Here is a 23,759-nt window from a genome sequence, read left to right as displayed (position 1 = left end):
TCAGTCTTCATTACTAGAATCTGAATCCTCGGATGACGATGATGTACTATCAGATCCAGATGAAGCATCGGCTTTCTCTGAACCCTCATCTGTGCTGTTTTCGTGGAGAGGACTCGGTTCAGTTCCCCCTTTGTCTTCCTGATCTCTAACTCTGGAATCTTCTTCCTTTACTTCCACAGACTTAGATGAGCCTAAGTCACTGTTTTTGTTTTTCTGTACATCAAAAGTGTTGGACTGAGACAAAGTTGGAATATGAAGATTAAGGCCTGGAGTGAGAAGCATCCCTGGATAAAGAATATTAGATAGTAACAGTGGGTTCAGAGCTAACGGGCTGGCAGCTGCAGCTGTACTTAACGCAGCAGTAGAGGGTGCAGGAGAACTTGACACCGAGTTGTCACCGCCGTTCTCGGGGTTTTGGCTCTCTGTCCTTTCTTTTTTCCCTTCTACCTCCTTAGAGTCATTTCCCTTTTTTTCTTCTGTTCCGGATTCTGTCGGCTTTGTCAGGAGCCCTCCCATACCCAACAGATTTGGCAACCCAGTCATTCCCGACAGCAGCATGGGGAACATGGCGGCCACATTTTTAGCTTCTCCTCCAGAAGAAAGGCCAGCAGGCATTCCCATCAGCCCTGCAGTCACTTGCAGTGATTGCAAGTTTTGTAGGTTTTGTTGTAAGGCCTGAAGAGTTGTGAGGTCCACACCTGGAAGTAATCCATTGGCTAACAAAGGATTGCCTGAAATACTGGTGGCAGTTGCAGCTGCCACCGCTGCCGTGGCCTTCGCAATTCCACTTTTAGGTCGTCTCCCTCGCCTGCTTACTTCCTCTCTTACCACAGGACCAGTGAGAATACGTTCATACATATTTTCTGGAAGAAATCCCTAAAAAAAAAAAAAAAAAATTCATCAACAATAACCATTTTTAAAAAAAATCAACATCTATTAACTTATGATACAAATAAGCCATTAAAAATATGAAATTATTCATAAACTTATTCTGGATTGATACAAAATAACCAATTATGAAAGAGATAACCCAATTTTATCTTATTTTTAAGTAGGGCTTGAAACAGTTCTTCCACTTCTCATTTTATCTTAAGAGAGCCTCTGGTTCTCTTTTATAACTGCGAGGCACAGGTTTGTAAAATAGTTCTGGAAACTGGAAGATCCAAAAAATTTTATTACTGCCATGCCCTTAAATTGTTCACATCACCAGAAGACTAAAGAAATGCCCTTCTTCTAATCTGGAAGAACAGTGTGGAAAGGGACAGAAGTAAGAAATGATTAAAATGAGATGCTTCTGACTCTTTTCTGACTATCACTTTGGGAATAATGGAGATAGAGCCAAGATGGAAAAGATACTCCATGGGGAAAAAAATCACTTGGCTCAGAACAGTAGTAGCACCTGCAGACTGGGAAGCACCAAGTCCTGAGTGGAGAACAACCTATGCTACTTTCTTGAAATTCCCCCAAGATTTTCTGGGGTTCAAAATTCCTAGAAGTAAGAACAAAACAAAACAAAACAACCCTCCCTCCCAACAAACAAACCAAAATTCCTAAATTTTAGGAGTTTAGAACCTCTCGACTGGCACTGTCCAATAGAAACAATGTAAACAACATATGTAACTTAAAATTTTCTAGTAGCCACAATAAAAAAAAGGTAGAACAGAAATATGACACCAGTTAGTATACACCGATTCTGCACTCTAATTCAACAAGTATCTGAGAAGTTTGCAACATACTCTGTAAAATAAAAACTGTGAAATAAAAAATATTATCACATATTTATGGAATATTTTATTAATTCTTAACTTAAAATTTAATCTAAGATATAATTAAATGATGTCTAAATTAGCGTTCATGAAATACTCACAGACTGCTTAACAACATCTCCCCATTCAGGAGCTACTCCATATTCTGCATTTTCTTTCAGGAACCGACACAAATCTTTCAAAGGGGGAGCAAATGCACCTCCAACCTATAAATGAAAAAGAGATTCTTAGACACTTAAAAGCATATTAAATGTGAAGACATTTCTTTCTTTTAATCTGTGCTATACAGAGTTTATTTCTTTAAAGCACATGTATTCTTTGAACCACCCTGACAATCTTTATTATAGTAAAAAGGACTACCACAAGCCATAAGAACTATCAATATACTACATAAACATGCTAACATAAATTTTAGATGTTTCATGTATATTCCTTGGACAGTAAAATAACTACCATGATGTACTGTGAAGTTACTATGTTGGGTAGGCAGTGTAACCTTGTTAAGAGTATATCCTTTGGAGTCATCAGACTTATCACCTACATGAACTCGGGCAAATTAGTAAATCTCTTTGAGCCTCAGTTTTCTGATCTGCAGAATGGAGATAACAATAATACCTCCCTCATACGGTTTTATAAAAATGAGATAATTCAAGCAGCTCAGCAAAGGGTCTGCTGCTGCTGCTAAGTCGCTTCAGGGTCTGGCACATAATAAATATAAGTTGGTATTATTATATTGCCAAGTATTATGCTAAGGACTTTAAGCACATAATTTATTTTAGTTCTCACTATATCCATTTGAGAATGCATTATTTCTATTTTTCAAATGAAGGAATTAAGCCTCAGAGAAGTTATACAAGCTGCCTAAAGCTAACTAGTAAGTGTCAAGGTCAGCTTTTAAACTCAGGTCTCAAAAACCAATGCACTTATCTTTTATGCAAACTAATACCCTAAAAGTTGTATTTGTAGGCATCACTGGAGTTTTTTGTTCGGTCAGGCTGGATGCCAGGCTGAAATGCCAGGCTAGATGAAGCACAAACTGGAATCAAGATTACCAGGAGAAATATCAATAACCCTAGATAGGCAGATGATACCACCCTTATGGCAGAAAGTGAAAAAGAACTAAAGAGCCTCTTGATGAAAGTGAAAGAGGAGAGTGAAAAAGTTGGCTTAAAGCTCCACATTCAGAAAACGAAGATCATGACATCTGGTTCCATCACTTCATGGGTAATAGATGTGGAAACAGTGGAATCAGTGGCAGACTTTATTTTCTTGGGCTCCAAAATCACTGCAGATGGTGACTGCAGCCATAAAATTAAGATGCTTGCTCCTTGGAAGAAAAGCTATAACCAACCTAGACAGCATATTAAAAAGCAGAGACATTACTTTGCCAACAAAAGTCTGCCTAGTCAAAGCTATGGTTTTTCCAGTAGTTATGTATGGATGTGAGAGTTGAACTACAAAGAAAGCGAGCACCGAAGAACTGATGCTTTTGTGGTGTTGGAGAAGACTCTTGAGAGTCCCTTGGACTGCAAGGAGATCCAACCAGTCCATCCTAAAGGAAATCAGTCCTGGGTGTTCACTGGAAGGACTGATGCTGAAGCCAAAACTCCAATATTTTGGCCACCTGATGTGAAGCACTGACTCATCTGAAAAAACCCTGATGCTGGGAAAGATTTAAGGCGAGAGGAGAAGGGGACGACAGAAGATGAGATGGTTGGATGGCATCACCGACTCAATAGACATGAGTTTGAGTAAGCTCCAGGAGTTGGTGATGGACAGGGAAGTCTGACATGCTGCAGTCCATGGGGTCGCAAAGAGTCGGACATGACTGTGCAACTGAACTGAACTGAACCCTGAAAGTATAAAAATAAACATATCCCTTTAAATATTTAAATGATTTCGACCTACCAATTTAATGTACCTTTGGAGTCTAAGGACACTTCTTGAATAATTCCTTTTCCCACAGCTTTCTGAATGAATAGATACTATATCTTGTTAGGATACAGACAGGGTTTAATGTGGCCAGTTATAATATCTATATTCTTATCTAATTATTTTCTATAGTTTTTGCTTAGCCTCTCAATTTTCTGTTGCGATCTCCTTTTCATTATCTCCTTCATTAAGCTCCAGTTTAAACTAGAGGCCCTCTGTATGGTTTAAAGCCTGTACTCTAGAAACTCAGAATAAAGAAATCTACAAACCAAGCGAAATTAACAGGTCCTTTACCAGGCTACTACAATTAAAAATAAAATTTAGGATGTTTAATATTAAACCAAGTAAAAATTTCAAAATGGTTCCATTTCCTTAAAACTGGCTAAGACAAATTTATTCATATCTATAAAGGTTAATTTTTGTTATAAGATGAAGTGCAAAGATTTGTAACACGATCTGTGTAAGCACAAAATTTAAGTAAAATGCAACTAAAATGTCATCTTGTTCTTCCCCTAATACATCTGACATCATCTTAATCTACTAACAAAAGCTGAATAAATTTGGGGAAAAATTAGTATTAATTTTAATGAGTTAGTACATACAATAATATTAAGATAATTGTTATTTTAAAAATGGTATTCTTCCAATTTCAATACTTCTTGAAAATTAAAATGATTTCATGTATTTTTATACTAGCAGTAAGGTCATTCAACAGAGAGCAAAACAGAAGTAGGGAATTAACTAGGGATCTATGTAGGGAAATTTAATTTGTGAGTGAAGGAATTCAATGGGAAACTTGATGTTCTTACTTTGAAGGCCATTTCTTTTTCCTTTTTTTTACTTATTGTGCTGCTTGCTCATCAGAATAAAAAACAATAAAAGTGTCAAAGCTATAAACTTACAAAAGGGTGCCTCAACTGTTCTATCACTTACTTTGTGAGGTAAAAGAGACATATACCAATACATACATAAAACAGAAACAATTTGGGGAAACAAATGTTGTGCCACATTTGATTCAGAAATAAGAAAACCTGGAAAAACCTAGCTCTTACCATTCATCAATCAGTAAAGCAAGAAGATTAGCAAGGGGTACCATTTGTCTCTAACATAAGACGTTTTATCTTTGCCTTAAGATACTTGATTCAAGATATTTAATTTCCATCTATCAGAAAATTATGTAATATGCCAATTTTGATAGAAGAAGACACTTTAAGTCCTAATGATGGAATTATCAATACATGATAAATATATATAAATCTGTAATGGCTATGATGAGAATAGTGTTCCCTTTCAGCAGAGTTTCTCAACCTCTGCACCACAGACCATTTTGGATTGGTGTCGTGGGGGCTGTCCTGTGTATTACAGGAGGTATAGCAGCATTCCTGGCCTCCACCCGCCAAGGCCAACAGCATCCAGCCAGCAGCTCACCAACCTCCCCAACACCCACCTCCTTCATCCAAAGCTAAGACTATCAAAAACATCCCGATTGCTAAATGTCCCTTGGAGGACAAAGTTACCCCCTTTTGAGAACTACTGCCTTAGACGCAGTGCCCTGGTTCAGTGGCACTGCAAAGGTACAGATGTAACTTATTCATTCGACAGCTTAGCCAAAGGTGTGGGATTTGAAATTAGACTGCATAAAATTGTAGTCCGTGCCTTTTCCCCTCAGATCTTCTAGATTTAACCCAACTAGGTCTGTTAGAAAATACTGCATAATGAAAGTGTTCTAGAAACCTCTTACACAGTGCATCAGTATGAAAAATTAACAACAAATATGCAAATACCTTTCTGGCATTTCTTCTGTTAATCAGCTGAACACGTTCTTCTCCAGTGAGACTATTAACATCTAATTTATTGGGGTTTCTGCAGCGATGCCTTTTTTGTTTGGGTCTCCCCTCATGGAGTTGCATTCTCTAAAATATACAGACAAAGAAATAGCTGTAAAATCTTTAACTATGCAAATGGCACAAATAAACTGATCCAAGTAATTTAACCATGTAAAATTGAAGATACATGGTATATATAACATATAGTAATACAGTTGACCCTTGAACAACATGGGTTTCAACTGTGTAGGTCCACTTATATGTGGATTTTTTTCCCAGTGACTACACAATCCATTGTTGATTGAATCCAAGGATGTGTAACTGAGGACATGGAAGGCTAATTGTAACATTATACTTGAATTTTTGGCTGTGGAGGGTGACATGCGTCAGTATCTCTTAACTCCTGTGTTGTTCAAGGGCCAACTATTTATGTTATATATTGAAGGTATAGTACATATACCACGTTACAATCCTTTTGCTGTAGACATACCACAGTAGCGTGTGAGAGCCAAGAAACCATTAACATCAAGTGCCCTTGGGAAATCATACCAACATTATGTTGTATTCTCTACTCAAACAAATGCGGCTTATAGCAATGTCTTAAAATTGTTTTATAACATTATATAAAACATTGTGATAAAAGGGTTATTTGCAGTGAAAATGATGAATGGCTCTAAGTTAAAAAAAGTAATAAAGACTCCTTTGCAGTAGTAAGAGAAAGCTCTGAGAATCTTCTGAGACGAGAGTATAACTGCCAAAAGGGCAAGGACTTTATATTGTTCACTGTTTTATCCTAAATCCCTTACAACAGTAACTAGCACACAGCAGTTGCTCAATAAAAATTGACTAAATAAATGAATGTTATTTTCTAACAAGTTAAGAAGTTACAGGGTTAAACTAATGATTCTCATTATCTTCAGAATTGCCATACTCGTTTTATTATTGCTCATCTTACTGAAATCCTGTCCCTTTTAAGAGCTTTATTTGGCTTTTTATTTTTAATAAAAAGAATTAAGTGAAGTTTGAGAATTAGTGGCATTTTCTGAAAAAAACTAGGGATATGAAAGCCAAGTCTGAGGTTCTTGGTATTAGACTACCATGTTACCTCTATACACACACACACACACACACACACACACACACACATTACAAGTACTGTCACATTCTAGGGACTGGAGCTTTTGTGGTTCTTTTGCATGAAAAAATAAGGCAATTAAATTTTTTTCTGTTAATAACAATCACTTTACCTTTATATGGTATTCTTTCATTTTCAAAAGATTTTCATTTACAAATCACTGACTCAGTAAAGGGAACTAGATACCATTCTCTGCATCAGAAATTAGGTGCTAAATCCTGGGGCTACAAGGTGAATAGGACACAATCCTTAAGCAGCTCACAGGGTAGGGAACAACTTCACTGGGTTATCCAATTCATCTTCATGGGGATATGCGGCTACTCTTTTACCTTATAAAATATATAGAAACAACAAGGGAGACTGACACAAAATCTAGTACATAAGCATCTGAGAGTACAAACTGAAATAATACATTTCTATAAGTAAGAAAGCCATATGCCCATAAGATAGTGAGTAGGAAGTATTTAAGAGGATAAGGAAAATGCAAATGAATAGACCTATTCTCATCTTGACTAATATAATCTATGTACCTGTATTCTTATAAGATCTTAAGAGCAGAGGTTTGGACAGTGGATTTAAGACTTATTAGCTGCGTGACGTTGCACTATTTAAAATTTCAGTTTCCATTTCTTTATAAAGTTATAACAAGGCCATTCTGATAAAGTTTGGGAGTGTTAATGAGATAATGCATATAAGTGCTAAGTATAAAGCCAGGTACAGAGTTAAGTCTCAATAAATGTTTACTATGATCATTTTTATTATTTTAAAATAAACTCCTTGAGGGAAAGGAATGGAGGTTTTATACCTTTATAACTGTCCTTGGGTCTATGATAGTATTCTGTATATGACAGGTGACTTTTATTAAACACATTGAATACAGAATGAAAAATGGAAAATGATATTATATCATAGGAAAGATGGTCATTAGTTTTTGCTGCTAATGTTTCCTAAATCTTGGGCAGAATACATATTTAATATAAGTTGGTGAGAATTTATGCTTCATCATTACAGATGTAATGAATCATAGACATAAAATATACTAAGATTTATAAGGTATCACCTACAGGAATAAAAGCTCCTAAATCTTCCACATAACCTGGGTGCTCCTTAAGCCACTTTTCCAAATCCTTTCTCTTCGGTGCATCATCGCCTGCAAGTCTTGTCCCATCTTTAAGGTTAATAACTGGAACAGGAGTTTCTGTATCAGGAATTCCTTGAGGTTGAGTATAGGATAGTGCTGGATTTATCCCTGTAGAAATCTGTGAGGTGGTTAAGCCTAACGTAACCTGTAGAAAAACACCAAATGAAAATTTTATTTCCACGCTTTAGCATTCTGATTTTGGTTCAACGAAGCAGTTCTTTTTGAAGGGAAACAAAAATTGTTTAAAATTTCTTCTAAGTCTTTTAAATTTAAAATTTTCATGAATCTTGGCCAGTGCTGGACTCTACTGAGATACAATCTAAAAAACTATACAGTATACTCCTAATTTTCCAGTTATTTTTATTATTCACAAAAAATTCACAAATCAGCAATATGTATCTTTACTAGGATGAATTTTGGACTCAAGCATCAGTAGCTTTTAAGCATTACTTTACTTACATGATTAGGTGGTTTATTTCTGTTAAAAAAGAGGATGTCAACACCTTCTACATTCTTCCTCCTTCCCCGCCTTTTTTTGACTACAGGCTGGTTGTCTAATAAAACTCCATTGGCACCAAGGGTTGATTGAATGGGAGTACCTAACAAATTAAAAATGCAAAAGAGTGATAAAAATCTAGTTCTTAGATTAAAAGTAATCACTTTTAGGGGGATGGACTGGGAGTTTGGGATTAACAGATGCCAACTATCATATACAGGATGGATAAACAGTAAGTCCTACTGTATAAGCACAGGGAACTATCTTAAATACCCTGTGATAAGCCATAATGGAAAAGAGTGTGTGTGTGTGTGTGTGTGTATATATATATAGACAGATAGATATAGACATAGTGACTTACTTTGTTGGATAGCAGAAATTAATACAACATTATAAGTAAACTATACTCCAATAAAACAATAAAATAATGAATGCTTATAATGAGACTTATGATCAAAATAAAAGAAAATGTTTAATTAAAAAAAAAAGCACATACTTTTTTTTTGAACTAAAAATACCACCCCACTTCTCATTTAAAACCCAGGAGAACTGCAATCCAGGCCTCTTTCAAGTTTTAACATGTCTCCTCAAAATTTTCCCTTGGATATCCACATATATTTTCTTTCGTCCCCTTTCAGAGAAGAAGCATGACTTTCCAGTGTACAAGGCAAACCTTTCCACCTTTTTTGAATCCATTAATTCCTACTTTATCTCTATCTATTAAGTATAAGTTTGCTTTACCATTTATCTTTGCTTTTTTGGTGCCAAAAAATCTTAATCTACATTAGATTTGTATCAACTTAAAATCATGGCCCAACACAAAAAATAAACTTATTTTGGCTTTTTCACAGCCTTCAAAACTTTTGAAACGTTAGTATCTGTCATGCTCCTCTTTTTCACAACAAACTTCACTCCTTAAATTCCCAAAGTCTGCCCCTGACCAGACTATTTAAGGTATTTTCCCTAAGATCACCAGTGTTTCTTGCCAGTTAAACACTCCTTATTTCAGTAGGCACTCCATAAAAAAAGTTTGTAAGAGGTATGAATCAAACAGTTCCATGCATTCATTTTTTCCCAATAGATACATATTTTTAAACAGCTACGTACAAAGCACTAGGATGGTTCAAAGGTAAGACACAGTTCCTGTCCTTAAAGAGTACATCATCTAGAATACTCTTATGAGAGAAAATATTATTAAGAATGAGATGTTTGCTTATAATGGTTCAGCTTGTAGCGAGAAATACATTTTCAATCATCCAAGGAGAATTTCTTGAGCAAGTCCTGTGTACTCATGAAAGACACTTCCCTTTCTTTCTTTTTTAAAAACAAGAAAAACCCAGCTGCCTTAATTTCTTCTTGAGAGCGATTTTTACAAACATTACTGATTTATTTTGGGCTAGAATCCAAAATGGAAATTTTAACTTATTCTATTTCATAAAGCCTGTGTTGTCTTTTGTAAGATGTAATTATAATAATATTAAAATTTAAAATAAATATCACTTTCTATTGAGTTCCTACCAGGTGTCATCATAAACTAGACTAAGTCTTACAAATGTCTTCTTAAATTACCAAAAACAGAACAAACAAAACAGAGTGGTATTAAGCCAATTTTATAAATGTGATCAGCAAGCCCAATGTCACAACAGTTGGTAAATGACAGAATTCAACTCCAGGCTGTTTAGCTCTACCATCTTTTGATTACTATTCCAGGTGGTTTCTGGAATAAACTAAAGACTTATAATTTATGCTATTTTACTTTCTTTCATTAATTAATTTATACTACACAATATCTCTTCATTCAAAGCTTTTAGATAAAATTCAGAGGCATACTCATATAAACATAAAAAGGGCTTAATATGAATAATTACAATAGCATTTATTCAATACCCAATTCTAAAATCTATTTTTAACATCTGTTTAGCATCTAATTATGTGCCAAGTTCCATTCCAGTCACTTCACATGTATTATTTAATCTACCTAACAATGCTACCTTTCCTCTGACCCCAACCCCTCACTTCACAAACAAGAAAAGGCTCAAAAATGTTAACAGATTTCCTAAAAGTCCTGTAAGAAGACAGAGCTAGATTTCACATTCAAGGGAATTTCTCTGGTAGTCTAGTGATTAAAACTTTGTGCTCCCAATGGAGGGGCACAGGTTCAATCCCTGGTTGGGGAACTAAGATCCTTCATACCGTGTTGCATGGCCAAAAGAAAAATTTCACATTTGCAATTATCAAGATGAATGAGATGTAATTCTTAAATAATTTTATCTAGTTTTAATGTTTTGGCTTTCTAATATTTTGTATAGGTGCCAGTTAGCATTATAATTACTATTGACACTATTAAAACAGTATTATTTACCAAAGAATTACTTATAGGCAAAGGCTGTAGTCTTTGAAAGTCTTCAGCTCCAACAGTAATAAAATGTTCAGATGACAGAAGTATCAATCCCACTCTATAGTTCTGGCATAATCAAGGTACAAGCAGCAGCATTATTAAACACACTTATGTTGGACAAAAAAATCCCAGAACTTATCTTCCCCATCTCTTCCCATTTTCTCATGGGAAAAAGAAATAATAACAACCCTGCCATTGTAAAGCACAATTTGGGGGATTTATACTTCAGTAAGAGAACTATGGCTCAATCATACTTGTCTGAAAGTCTAGTAATTAGAGAATTACAGTGAATGGTTAATGAAACTATGTGACAAAATTCTGATGACTCTAATTCATTATTTAATTATAATTTACAATTAGAAAGTGGTAACAGTAGCTACTGGAAACAGCAATCAATTTAACATCTATAATATAGCATTATTTTCCCAAATTTTAGGAAATTACAAGCACAGGAGTTTTGAAATGTTTTCAAGTATTGGATGGCAACCGAAATAGAGTCCTTAACTTTATGTATACAGAGGTACAAAGGAAATTCCAGTCATTCATCTGCGTTTAACTGAAAAGATACATTTTTTTTTATGATTAGTATGTGTGGTCCATACATTTTAAGACTCAACTACTCTTAACTAAAATTCTCAATTGTTGATAGGACACTTTAAGAGGGACACAGACAAACTAAAGTACAACTAGATCAACAGAAACAAAACAAATTCTCATGGATGGATTCCTCAGTGCCTTTAGAGTACAGAACACATGGGACTAATTCAGTATTTAATAATTATGATTCACATTGCCAAAAAGTTAGAACAAAACATATCTCAAGGGGAGATATTATCATTGGTTTCAAAAAGTTAAGATTATCATGCAGACATTTGACTAGGTTATTTCTGTAATGCCTTTAAAGACAAAAATATAATCATTGAGAAGAACCAACTGTGGGCAGAATTTGCTTCCAAAGAAGAAATTTTGTGATATTTTAGAGCTTTCTTATAATAAAAGGGCTGTTTAAAGTAGAAACAATCTTGTTCTTGCCAAGTATTCTGTGAGTAAGTGAGGATTTAGGAAGGATTTAGGAAGAATGGACTATTTCATGCTGAGGCAGTGATTACTAGCATATTCACCTGATAGTGGTAGGGATTTTGGGAAACTGGCGAGGCTGCTCTCTGACGCACCTTGAAGGTCCCGAAGTCGAGTGAGGTACTGCTGCTGCCCAGGAGCACAGTCTTCACTGTCCAGTGGCCTTCTCTGAGCGAGCCCTTGCTTCTGAAATGTCAACTTCAAACCACCTTCCTGTTAAACAGATGCCATTATCAAGAAAGAAATGGTTAAAATCATTGCAGTATAGTAAGATAAATTTTTTACTTAGAAAGAGTGAGGTAAAAACCCTGAAAAATCAGTCACGTTCTCTTCTTGTTCATACATCAACTAGAGAAAAACATTTAATCAATTTCTATAATGAATATTAAAATTTCTATCTTTAAGTGAAAAATAAATCTAGGTATTACATACACTTTTCTGAGCAAAACCAAACTTTTCATGTGACAGGTACATTGTAACCCTTTCAGCGATTGACATATATCTGTGTACATTATTCACATGACATTTTAAGAGATATTACCCATGTTTTAGGCATTAATTCAGCTTCAAAATCATACTGAACAATGAAATGTTACTGATAACAAGGCATGCTAAATATTTAAAACAGAAAGTGCACTGACATACCATTCGAATATTACATAAAAGAACTAAATAATAAGAAATTGTCAGACTGTTTAAGAAAGCATCTTGATCAGCAGAAGGACTATTTTCAGAAGTATAGGTAGAGAAACATATTTAATGATGATCCCTCTAGTAGAATATTCAAGTTTAATAACCTGGATATCAAAAAGAAAAAAACAATCCAAATACCAGAAAACAAGTATGTGAAGGAAGTAAGAGTAAGAGCAGGCAGCCATTTGCAGGAAAAGCATGCTGCACACCGCAATCGCAATCAGGTCCTAGGGCAATAAAAATAAACATACGTCTTTGATTTTCACTGTAAACTCCTTTTCTCGTACATGCTTCTTCACCTTTGACATCTGTGTTGACTGATCATATTCTTCTTTGACTGCAGCACCTGCAGGAGGGGGCGCACTGGGCTCGCTATATTCTGTGGCTGCACCAGAGCTGTCCAGCAGCTTTGTGGTATAGAAAGAAGCCACTGCGTTGGCATCGTAACTTCTTCTAGCTGAAGGCCACTTCCCTTTCAGGACTGTTTGACAAATACTGTCCAGCCGGTTGATCATCACACGATCCTACAACAGCATGAACATCAAAGGGTAATTTCAGTAATTGAGCCAGACCCTTGGGGATCACAGCTTTGATGGATTTATCCCTGGTACAATTTGTGTGTACTTGGTATGCATACATTTTCTCACATACATATTACAATTTCGTATAAATTCCCATTGGTGAAGTTAAAAAATATAAAGATATTTTGCTGTTCTTTTGTTTTTATAAGAGTGATACAGGGTCCTCATACAAAATTCAAACTCAGAAGTATACAGAAGAGTAGAGAGTTTTCTTCTCTCTCATTTCTAAAATTAAGTACTCTTCTACTAATCCAGTCACATACTGGAGGAAGGAAGAACTGTCTTAATACAGCCTGAGCTTCCACCATTATATGTACATGTACTTAAACGAACATTTTTCTAAGTCACAACTGGTTCGTAAATTTTCTTAAAGAAGACCCACTTAAAAGCACTTATTTCATAAAGAAGCATCTGAATTGTATGTGAACATAAGCAGTCATTATCTTTTCTTCTGAATATTCTATATATTCTAAGGTTGAGAATCATATACATTTAAGGACATAGATCTAACGGAGTAATAGTTGAGAGTAATAGTTGTTACTTTTAATGCTAACACCAAATGGTCATCCCACACATGACAGTGACTCTTTCTTCCTACATAATAGGAATATCTACCATTAAAGATAGACAGAAAAATATTTTTATAAATGACCTGTATCAGCAAGAAATGATTTACTTACCTTTGGCCAGTATGATGCTGCCAGCATGTATCCACCCTGTAGGATGTAAGCAGACTCTGCGGTCCCGTTGTTCATCTGGAAGCTATCCTGGGTCTCATCCTGGGTAGTGCTCAGTGACGCGACACTTTCTTCATCGTAGGCTTTCATGTGAGGGGTACCTTCTGCTAAGAATAATTATGACCAATTATAATTGTTTTAGAAACTGTGTAACACAATTTGCATATACTTCTCAAATCCTATATAATTAGGATTTGAAAATGAAAAGTTGAGAAGTTAAAAAAAAAAATCACCTAGAATAGAGTAAAGTACTCATTATTTTTAAAATTATAGCAAAAGCTAAATAAGTGGCATTACGGAGTCTGAAGGAAAAGGGTTAACCAAACATCCCTTTCTGCAAGAAGATTTGACCTATGGTAACTCTCTAGGTCTGTTTCCCTGAAAACACATACACTTGTGATTGGTAAATTCAGGAGTTTATCAATCTGGACTGGGAAGGGCACAAATATCTGCTGGGGAGGCTACCATTCTTTCAGGAGGGAACTCTTTAATTGGGCATGTCCTGTGTGAAAACCCAGAAAGTCATGCTTGTGGAGTTGTTACAGGAGATGCTTGCTATTGTGGGTGTCAGGATGGCTCCTATGCCCATTTGAAGATGTAAAGACTCATTCTTTACAGTCTTCCTCAGTGGCTCAGACAGTAAAGAGTCTACCTGCAATGTGGGAGACCTGGGTTTGATCCCTGGGTCGGGAAGATCCCCTGGGAAAGGGAATGGCTACCCACTCCAGTATCCTTGCCTGGAAAATCTCATGGATGGAGGAGCCTGGCGGGCCCCAATCCATGGGTAGCAAAGAGTTGGACACGGCTGAGCGACTAACGCACTCACACTCACTCACATTTCCTTACACCTGAGCTGTTAGACTGCAACAAGGACACCTGCAGAAGAGGACCACCTACCACTACTCTATGGACAGGTTGGAGTTCCTCCGCTAGACCTTTCTGAGTAGGGCCAAGCAGGGTCTTGTTAGTTGGACTGGTGTCTATTATAAAATTATTATCTTTATTTGCTCACTGATAAGCTTGTTTTAGGAAAAATACTAATACTAAATTTAAGGCAATCACTAAGAAATAAAATTACTGTGCCAAGTCTTTAATCCTGTTTGACTAACTCATTTTGCAATGTGAATACTGAATCCAGAGTATGAACCAGTAATCTAGTTGCATTTTCAGCAGTCCTTCTTTAAGAAAATCTGTACACGTAAAATTTAAACTAACAATTTTAAGCATGCTTAAGCAATCCAAATCACTTCTCATTTGCATATGAAATGTCTTAATATAGCAAAAGCACTTTATGCATATACCTCGCTTTTGGACTTCCTCTTCTTCACTGTCACTTTCTTCTGACGAAGATGAGGAGGAGGAGGAGGAAGAGGAAGATGAGGATGAGGATGAAGATGATGCTGAAGAACAAGAGGAGGAGGAAGAAGAGCTAGAGCCTGATCGAGAGTGGGAGCACGAAGAGGAGGAAGACGAGGAAGAAGATGATCTGGAAGAACAGGATGATCTCTCAGAATCAGAGTCAGAATCAGAACTAGACTCTGATCCTCTTTTGTGGACTCGCTGCTTCTTAGAAGCCGGGTTTGGAGTTAGAGGCTCTGTTCTGGCTGCAACCATGCGTCTGTCTGTTTCACCTTTTCCACCAGATTTCTGGTCTCCAGTAGCCTGTGGTAAAACACCATTCTTTGGACTTACAGGCTCAGACTTTATTAGTGTCCTGGTTTCCTCAGAAGACATAGACTCTTCTTCAGAAGACTGAGGCTCCTCTTTAAGGTTTTCACTTTTAACTTTCACATCCTCTAGAATAACAGCTTTAGGATCTAGGAGCCTAGGTAGAGAGGTAAGAGGAGAAGCAGAAAGTGCTACTTGATATTGCTGTAAAAGTGGGGTAGAAGTCCTTGAATGAGCCATCTTACTTTGACTGTAGTTCCTCTGAGCGGCCATAAATGAGAGTTCAGGGTCCCGAAGAATGTGATAGTCTGTTCGGCTCACCCCGTGTTTAGCAGCTCCAATGAGCAAGTCCCTATCATGAGAGCCACATTCCCACCAGACTGGTAAGTCTGGATTTGGATGGCAAAGCTTCAAGCGCTCAAACAATTGTGGATGTCGGAGGGCCTGTTCCCTTACTTTCCTTAGAAGTTCAATGCGATATAAAGTCCGAGAAGCACGTTCTTCTGTGATTGGCTGGATAAAAATACTTGGATCCACCAATTCTAAATTGAGATAAGAACAAACATATTACCCTAAAAAATACTTCATTATAGGTTTAAAACAAATAATGCAACTTCTAAAATATATGTCTACTCAATATCATTGTATAGTTTCAGAATTTCATTTTAACAGTTTTAAATGAGGGGAAATGTTAAGTTTTAGAAAGAAGTATTAATAACCATGTAACACATAACACTGGATCTAACTTTCTATTTAACTAGAAAGTTAAATAAAACATTAAGATTACTTTGGAAGTGTGTTATATAACTAGGAAGAACTTTTAAGAAATTCTTTATGAGCTAATGTCATACTACTCCATTTTAATCAAAGAGAAAAGCACTCAAACTCACTTACAAATACAAATTAAAAGTTAAAATAACATCCCATAAGCAAACTTAAGTCCGTATATCTTTAAGTGCACTGAGGTACCTCAAGAGTATTACAGTGGACTCACAGGGACACCAAAGTCTTTCTTAAAATTTGATATAAACATAGGAACAATTGTCAAACAGTGTATGACTACTAGTCTGAGACAGTTCCATTTCAACATCAGACCACACTCTCTTCTTTTTGGTGGGGTCATATCTTTATCAGACTTCCCTGATGGCTCAGATGGTAAAGCGTCTGTCTGCAATGTGGGAGACCTGGGTTCAATCCCTGGGTTGGGAAGATTCCTTGGAGAAGGAAATGGCAACCCACTCCAGTACTCTTGCCTAGAAAATCCTATGTACAGAGGAGCCTGGCAGGCTCCTCAGTCCATGGGGTCTCAAAGAGTTGGACACGATTGAGCAACTGCACTTTCTTTATCTTTATCAGCAGAGATACTGGCAGTTGGGAAGAACTCAAAACAAGATAGAAGCTTGTTGGAATAATGTAGAGACTACCCAAAGAGGTACTAATGGCCAGATTTGGAACAATCTGAACACCAGAATTAATACGGACAGTACTGGATTATAACCTACAGAATAAAAAATAAACACTCATTTGAGTAAATATGAATATGAATAAATAATTGAGTAGACTAGGGAGAAAGAACAGCTTTTCCTTGCAGTAGAACTGCACAGTTAAAAACTGCTGCAGATAAGATCTACTGATGGTTACTAAAATCAATGGGTAAGAGTTTGAGGAGAACAGGATTTGTGTGGTCTCAAAGTATCTTCTTAAGATATCTGCTAACTACAGGGGAGAACATAATTTTACACAGGAGAAACGCAGCAGAAACTACCTAAGCTTAACAAAGAATCAAGGGCTACATCATCAGTAATAAGACACACTGACATCATGAGCCCCTTGATGTTAGGTTCTGAGAAAAACACATCAATTCTAAGTTATTCTTGCAAAAAAAAGGTATAACCTCAACACAATCATGTGAAAACACCAGACAAATCCAAACTGAAGGGTTTTTGGCAAAACTGATCAAAGGTATCAGGGTCATTAAAGACAAAACGAACAAACAACCCCAAACTGAGGAACTGTTACAGACTGCAGGAGGTGAAGGAAAAATAACAATGGAATACCACGTGGGCTCTTGGAACAAAAAAGGACATCAGTAGAAAAACAGATACAGAGAAGGCAATGGCAACCCACTCCAGTACTCTTGCCTGGAAAATCCCATGGACAGAGGAGCCTGGTAGGCTGCAGTCCATGGGGTCACTAAGAGTTGGATACGACTAAGACTTCACTTTCACTTTTCACTTTCATGCATTGGAGAAGGAAATGGCAACCCACTCCAGTGTTCTTGCCTGGAGAATCCCAGGGACGGGAGAGCCTGGTGGGCTGCCGTCTATGGGGTTGCACAGAGTTGGACATGACTGAAGTGACTTAGCAGCAGCAGCAGCAAGATGATTAGTGATATAAGATTTTAACATTACAGGAGGAAAAGTGAGGGATATACGAAAACTCCCCACCTGGGATTCAAAATCAATTAAATTGGCTGAGAAGCAGCAGCTCTGATTAATTGCTCTTGTTTTGGTTCTGTTTTCTGAAGGCCCTGGGTGGTTTTTCCTACTAAAATGTCTTTTGAATGGAAGCCTCATTTCTTGCGAAATCATTTGTGCTAAATAAGCCCTCCAGCACAGTTCCTATCAGACGGACTGAAAATATAGGTTATTTCTATTTACCAAAAGCTATCCTTTATTTTCCCACTCCTGACAATCATAAATCTAATTCTAAATAAAAACACTGACTATTTTCTCAAAATTTAATGTGTACCTGTATTCTCTTTAGCTCTCATTTCAATAGTAGAATTAAGGAATAAAGGACTGTTAAGCAGAGTTTACTTACAATTCAGAAAAACTGGTGAAATGTTGAATTAGATGATACTGTATTAAAAAGCTGGGAATTTCTGAATTTTAGTTCTGTTTCTTTGATTGAAACAAAGGAAAAAAATTTTTTTTATACATACCTTCTTTGGAAGGAAGACGACAAACCCTCCTACACATAGACATGAATGCATACAGATATTTCTCCAAGCTATCGTCAGTTTTCTTATGTAGCCGAGCCATAGCCCTAAATTTTGTCCAATCAAACTGGCCTCTGTCAGGATCAAATACCACTCCAAATGTAGATACAACTCTGTAAAAATCAGCTTCTTCTCTCCTTGTCCATCTATTTTGAATTAAAGAAAAAGTCATATTGCTCATGAAATAATATTAATGCTGAATATAAATGACTATTGTAAAATTCAAAAACATTTCAAGTACCTAACACTTTAAAAGATTAAATCCAGGGTTACTGCCTATAAACACATTTAAAAATGCTAGTTGACTCATCTCTATCCATGCTTCTTTTCCTTCAGACAATAATGGTTTTTTTTGCATACTTAACTGTGTGAAAAAATATGTATGGGATACAAGAATGTATAAGACATGATGACCCTCCCTTTGAATAAAAGATAAAACATTTCAAACATATTTACAGTATAAGGTAGAATTTTATAGTTGTATGTATTATAGAAACCACAAGTTTAAGACAGCACAGAAGATGGAAGGATTTGTTCAAACTTGACTAACCAAGAAAGACATCAGAGAGTTAAGTGGCATTTGTTAAGACATGGAAAGGAAAAGATGAATGTTATTACAGGATCTTTTATCATTTTGAAAATGACTAGTTTTATTTAGGTAAGTGCTATACTATATGAGTGCAGAAAACAAAGAATACTGTGAGCTAGTCTAGTGCAGGAAAAAACCAACAGAGGATAAAGAACCCATGCTGAACACTGAAGGAATAGTAGGGCCATGTATGGACCAAAGAGTTAATAAGAATAGTTTCGGTGACAGAACAACTTAAGTAGGATACTGAATCAAGACTAAGTGGGGCATTCAGGCTGAGGAAATAGTAGTGAATAAAATTATAAATGCATGCTAAGGCCTAAACTAAAGAGAGTCTTGAATTAAGGCTTAAGAAGTTAGGCTTTATCCTTGTACGAAATAAAGGGCACTGAATATTATGATAAAACTAAAACTTTAGGAAGATTATCTAAATCTTCCAGACTGAGGCAAAATGTTATGTGGCAGATTGAAGATGGCCACAAATTCTTTGCCACTCTTCTATTTGAGAAATGCAACTCATTTCCCTTAAATCATGGTCGGCCCTGTGATTCTTTTGGCCAACAGTAGGGTGGCAGCTGTGACACTGTAACTGCTGAGGCTGGGCCATAAAACCCTGCAACTTCAGCCTTTGCCATTTGGAATGTTCCCTCTTGGAAACTGCCTGCAATGAAGGAGACCCAGGTTTGATCCCTGGGTTGGAAAGATCCCCTGGAGAAGGAAATGGCAACCCACTCCAGTATTCTTGCCTGGAGAATTCCACGGACAGAGGAGCCTGGTGGGCTCTAGTCCATGGGATCGCAGAGTCAGATGTGACTGTACAACTAACTTGATTTTCAAACCCTTCCTACACTCTGGCCAACACCATGGGAAGCAGAAGAATCACCTGGTCAACCCACAGAATTGTGAGAAATAAAAAACTGATGTTGCTTTACATCACTGTGTTATGGGATGGGTGGTTATGCAAGGACAGATAACTGAAACAGTGTATTTACATAGGTGGCGGCATCTAGGATAGCTAAAATCTTCAGTGTCCGAGTAAATTCTGGTTACAATGAATGTGCCTCAAGTGAAACAAAGGAACAATGATTTATCTTTCAGAAAAAATCCAAAGATCCAGGTTTAACAAGGCGCCTGGGTTACTGCTAAACTTTCTTATTCTTTTCCAGGGATTCTATCCTTTTTAAGAAGTTAAAAGTTTGGGGGATGAGAGAAGTGTGCCTGTCTTCCTAACAAGATCTCTTGCAAGAAGTTCTACTACTATTTATTTCCCTTTGACATCAGTAGCTTTAAGAGTTCATCCTCTGTAAAAAGCAGAGACAAACTTCTCTTTCATGAATTCTGTACTTCATTAATGCCATCATGTGAAATAAGACACAATGGAATTTATTTCATATAATTTAAAAATACATTTCATTTATAATTTAACTGTTGAGTTTTCACCTTCATTTCCCTTACACCTCACTGTTCATAAACATGAATTACACATAAAATAAGACCTAGTAACTATAAAATGCAATCTGTATTAGTTTAACCATCTTTGTGTGTGCACATACTTATGTACACGTATGTGTGCATAAAGCATTTTGCTGTGACCAACTTATACCTAGATATGTTTTTAGAAACGTGAGATAATCCTAGCCTAAGAGACTTCAGAATGAGCAGTAGATTTAGATACTATATATTAAAAACTTAAGTCTTACCTCTGCTGTCTTTCTATCTTGGCTGCCATTTTAGGGTTAAGAGTGGCTTCTTCATAAAGAGGCTGCATAACACTGGCAGGCACAGGGAAAGTAGGTTGTATCTGCTGGATTTGTCTGTTTTTATTGGTACGCTGATATGCAGTAATGAGACGCCTCAAACGGGTAGTTAAAGCTGACTGAGTAGGCCAATAAATTTTATCACCCTCCATCAGCTGACCATCTACATTTAAAGAAACTCATGTCAATTAAAAAAAAAACACACAACTAAAACACAAACACACAAAAAAACTAAACAGATACTATCATGAAGCTCACAAAAACAGCAAAATTTCCTGACTTAATTTTTTCTTGTAATCCAATTAAGTGAAACGCAAAAACAAATCTCTTTTAAAAACTCTTTAATTAGAGCTCTAAAAACTAAAAATACTGTTAATCTTTCAATCAACTATGTTTTATAATGATTGCAACTGTAAATAAATTTCATGTACATTTGAAACATATAACAGTGTACTAGTTTACTTATCTCATGGTATCATGGGAATGCTAATTTACAATAATACTAAAAGAAAGAAATGTTATTTACCTCCATCTGCTATAACAAGATCTCCTGGTGAGGAAACATCATCCTTTCAAAAGAAAACAGAAATCTGTCACAGGGAAACTGGGTCAAGATACAGTAAGAGAATCGATTTTGTTTATAATACTTTGTTTTGCAACAGAATTTTAAAAATGTATTTAAACTCAAAAAACCCAAACCAATCCATTTCCACCTCATCTCTAACTCCCAGTCTCTGGCAAGCACAATCTGTTCTCTTTATGTATCAATTTAGTTTAAAAATATGTTCTTTTTTAGATTCCACATATTAAGAGATCACACAGTATTTGTCTTTCTCTGACTTATTTCACTTAGCATAATGTTCTCAAGGTCCATCCATGTTGTTGCAAATGAGAAGATTTCAGTCTTTTTAAAAATAATGTTCCATTGTATACATATATACATAAACATATATATGAAAATGTGTGTTAGGTATATTTATCTCTCACAATCTCTTCACCCATTTTTCCATCGATTTGACACGTAGGCTGTTACCACATCTTGGTTATTATAAATAATACTTCAAACAACATGTGATGGGGGTGCATATATCTTTTCAAATTTGTGTTTTTCTTTAAAGGCTAAGTACCCGTAGTAGTCTGGCTGCTGGGTCACATGACGATTTTTTAAGGAACCTCTATACTGTTTTCCATAGTGACCACACCAATTTACATTCCCGCCGACAGTGTGCCAGGTCTCACTTTTCTCTGCACCCTATCCTTGTTATTTCTAATCTTTCTGGTAACAGTCCTCTGCTTACCAATACCCTTAGCCCTCGTGGGGACAGGATCCTTCCCTGGGTGCTGTATCTCAGCCTCAGGAGCAGTGCCTATTCTTACATTCTTTAGAGTTCTCAACACTTCTTTCTAGTCTATCTCTCATTATTTCAATTCCTCTATCACAATCAGTAAGTCTTTACGTCAAGCTTGCCCTGTTGAAATTACTAGGTAGTTTCTCTCTTTTTGGCTCAAACTGATTTATCTATGCTACATTATGGATAATTTCTTCTAAATTGTAAATAATTTCTTCTTTCATGAACTGTGTCTAATTTGCTTCTGCAGCACAAGGTTTAACTTATTTGTTGAGTTTTAAATTTCAAGGTCAATATTTTCCACTTCTAAAGTTACATATAATTCTCCTTCACATGTCCCTTTTAAAATCATATGCTTTCTTTTGTTCTTAGTTCTTTAATGTTTTTAATGAGTAAAAAATTTATTTATTTTCTATTTCAGGAGATCTATTATTAGAAATTCTTAGAGATCTAATCTTGTTCTTTGTTGTATTTGCTAACATTAACTCATAGTAAAGTGTTCCTCATAGATGAAGTTTGGGATCTTGACCTTATTTCATGGAAGGCTTTTATCTTCAGGACGCAAATATAATCTCAACTGAAGTTGTTTCTTCTATTAGTTCTTTATCTTTGTTTTCTTTCACCAGGTACCTCAAGTGTATTACCAGCTTGGGATCTCTTTTTATATTACGTGTTTTGTCTTGAGAATTCCTGGACCATGTAGATTAAATTAAAAAAAAAAAAAAATCAAACCATAAACTCAAGAAAAGGTAGGCCTATGGTTATGAGTTCTCAGGGGAGATAATTTTCTCCTTACCTGAAGCCCAAGCTGAGATAAATTTCTATGTTTTTATGCGCAATTTGGCAGAAAGTACTACCCTTTAAGGGTTCTGATTTTACTGGATATCATTCTCACTGGTACATACTGGCCTAAACCTCATCTTTCTTCCGCATGTAGGCACCACACCAATATCCCATTCCCCTGGCAACCAAGGCCAGCAAATCCTACCTGACAGCCATAGCACTGTTTAGTCTTTACTATGTTCTCAGAAATATTGGAGAAATTCCTCTCCTCGTTTAATATCATTTCTCCAATCCAACAGATTTTCTGTACTTTCAACAACTCTTTTTCTTCCTTTCGACTTTCTATAAATAGAACACTTAGAATTGTGCTTTAGCAGCTCAAAATTCCTCTAGGCTCTACCCTCTATTTCAAACTGTTTTATGGCGGCACAGTTTCTACCTGTTGCTGTGTACCTTTAGTACCTAGTTTTCACTCTGCTTTGGGATTTTGTTCCTGAACAATGTGTTTTTTGGTTCCTAGCAGTGTAGCATGTTGGCAAGTTCCATTTCATCCATATGTCCAAACCAGTCCCAAGCTTGTCTAGAAGGGGAGATCAAGCAGATTCTAAATGCTTATTTGTGATGTCTGGCAACCTAAGCTGGTCACTAACTTCTGAGAAATGATGCATAATAAAAACATATGAAGGAAAAACACACAAAAGAAAAAGCAAACAAAAGAAAACATGGATAACTAGAATTGAGGACTTAAAAACATGATCCAAAGCATACCTCTATATCATCTTTAAAGATAGCTGGGGCAGGTTTGTATTCTGGATCTTCCACATCCCTGT

The 23,759-nt window shown here is 36.2% G+C and overlaps 1 protein-coding gene across 1 annotated transcript in view; it reads right to left on the bottom strand.

Moving 5' to 3' along the window:
- Positions 1–23,759, bottom strand: part of CHD9 (chromodomain helicase DNA binding protein 9) — a 127,636-nt gene continuing 103,877 nt past the window's right edge. Inside the window, exons 26-38 of the mRNA XM_052655339.1 lie at positions 23,698–23,755; positions 21,324–21,366; positions 20,741–20,960; positions 18,395–18,597; positions 15,084–15,992; positions 13,726–13,889; positions 12,716–12,988; positions 11,816–11,984; positions 8,260–8,399; positions 7,724–7,945; positions 5,483–5,611; positions 1,868–1,972; positions 1–876 (exon numbers count right to left, since the gene is read on the bottom strand). Coding sequence (XP_052511299.1) covers positions 1–876; positions 1,868–1,972; positions 5,483–5,611; positions 7,724–7,945; positions 8,260–8,399; positions 11,816–11,984; positions 12,716–12,988; positions 13,726–13,889; positions 15,084–15,992; positions 18,395–18,597; positions 20,741–20,960; positions 21,324–21,366; positions 23,698–23,755 — 3,511 coding nt within the window. The remainder of the gene's footprint in view (positions 877–1,867; positions 1,973–5,482; positions 5,612–7,723; positions 7,946–8,259; positions 8,400–11,815; positions 11,985–12,715; positions 12,989–13,725; positions 13,890–15,083; positions 15,993–18,394; positions 18,598–20,740; positions 20,961–21,323; positions 21,367–23,697; positions 23,756–23,759) is intronic.

Source organism: Budorcas taxicolor, chromosome 18 (genome assembly GCF_023091745.1).
Source record: "Budorcas taxicolor isolate Tak-1 chromosome 18, Takin1.1, whole genome shotgun sequence".
Classification (NCBI taxonomy): domain Eukaryota; kingdom Metazoa; phylum Chordata; class Mammalia; order Artiodactyla; family Bovidae; genus Budorcas; species Budorcas taxicolor.
Note: the sequence above shows the minus strand (reverse complement) of the source record. Positions and strands in the feature narration are given on the sequence as shown.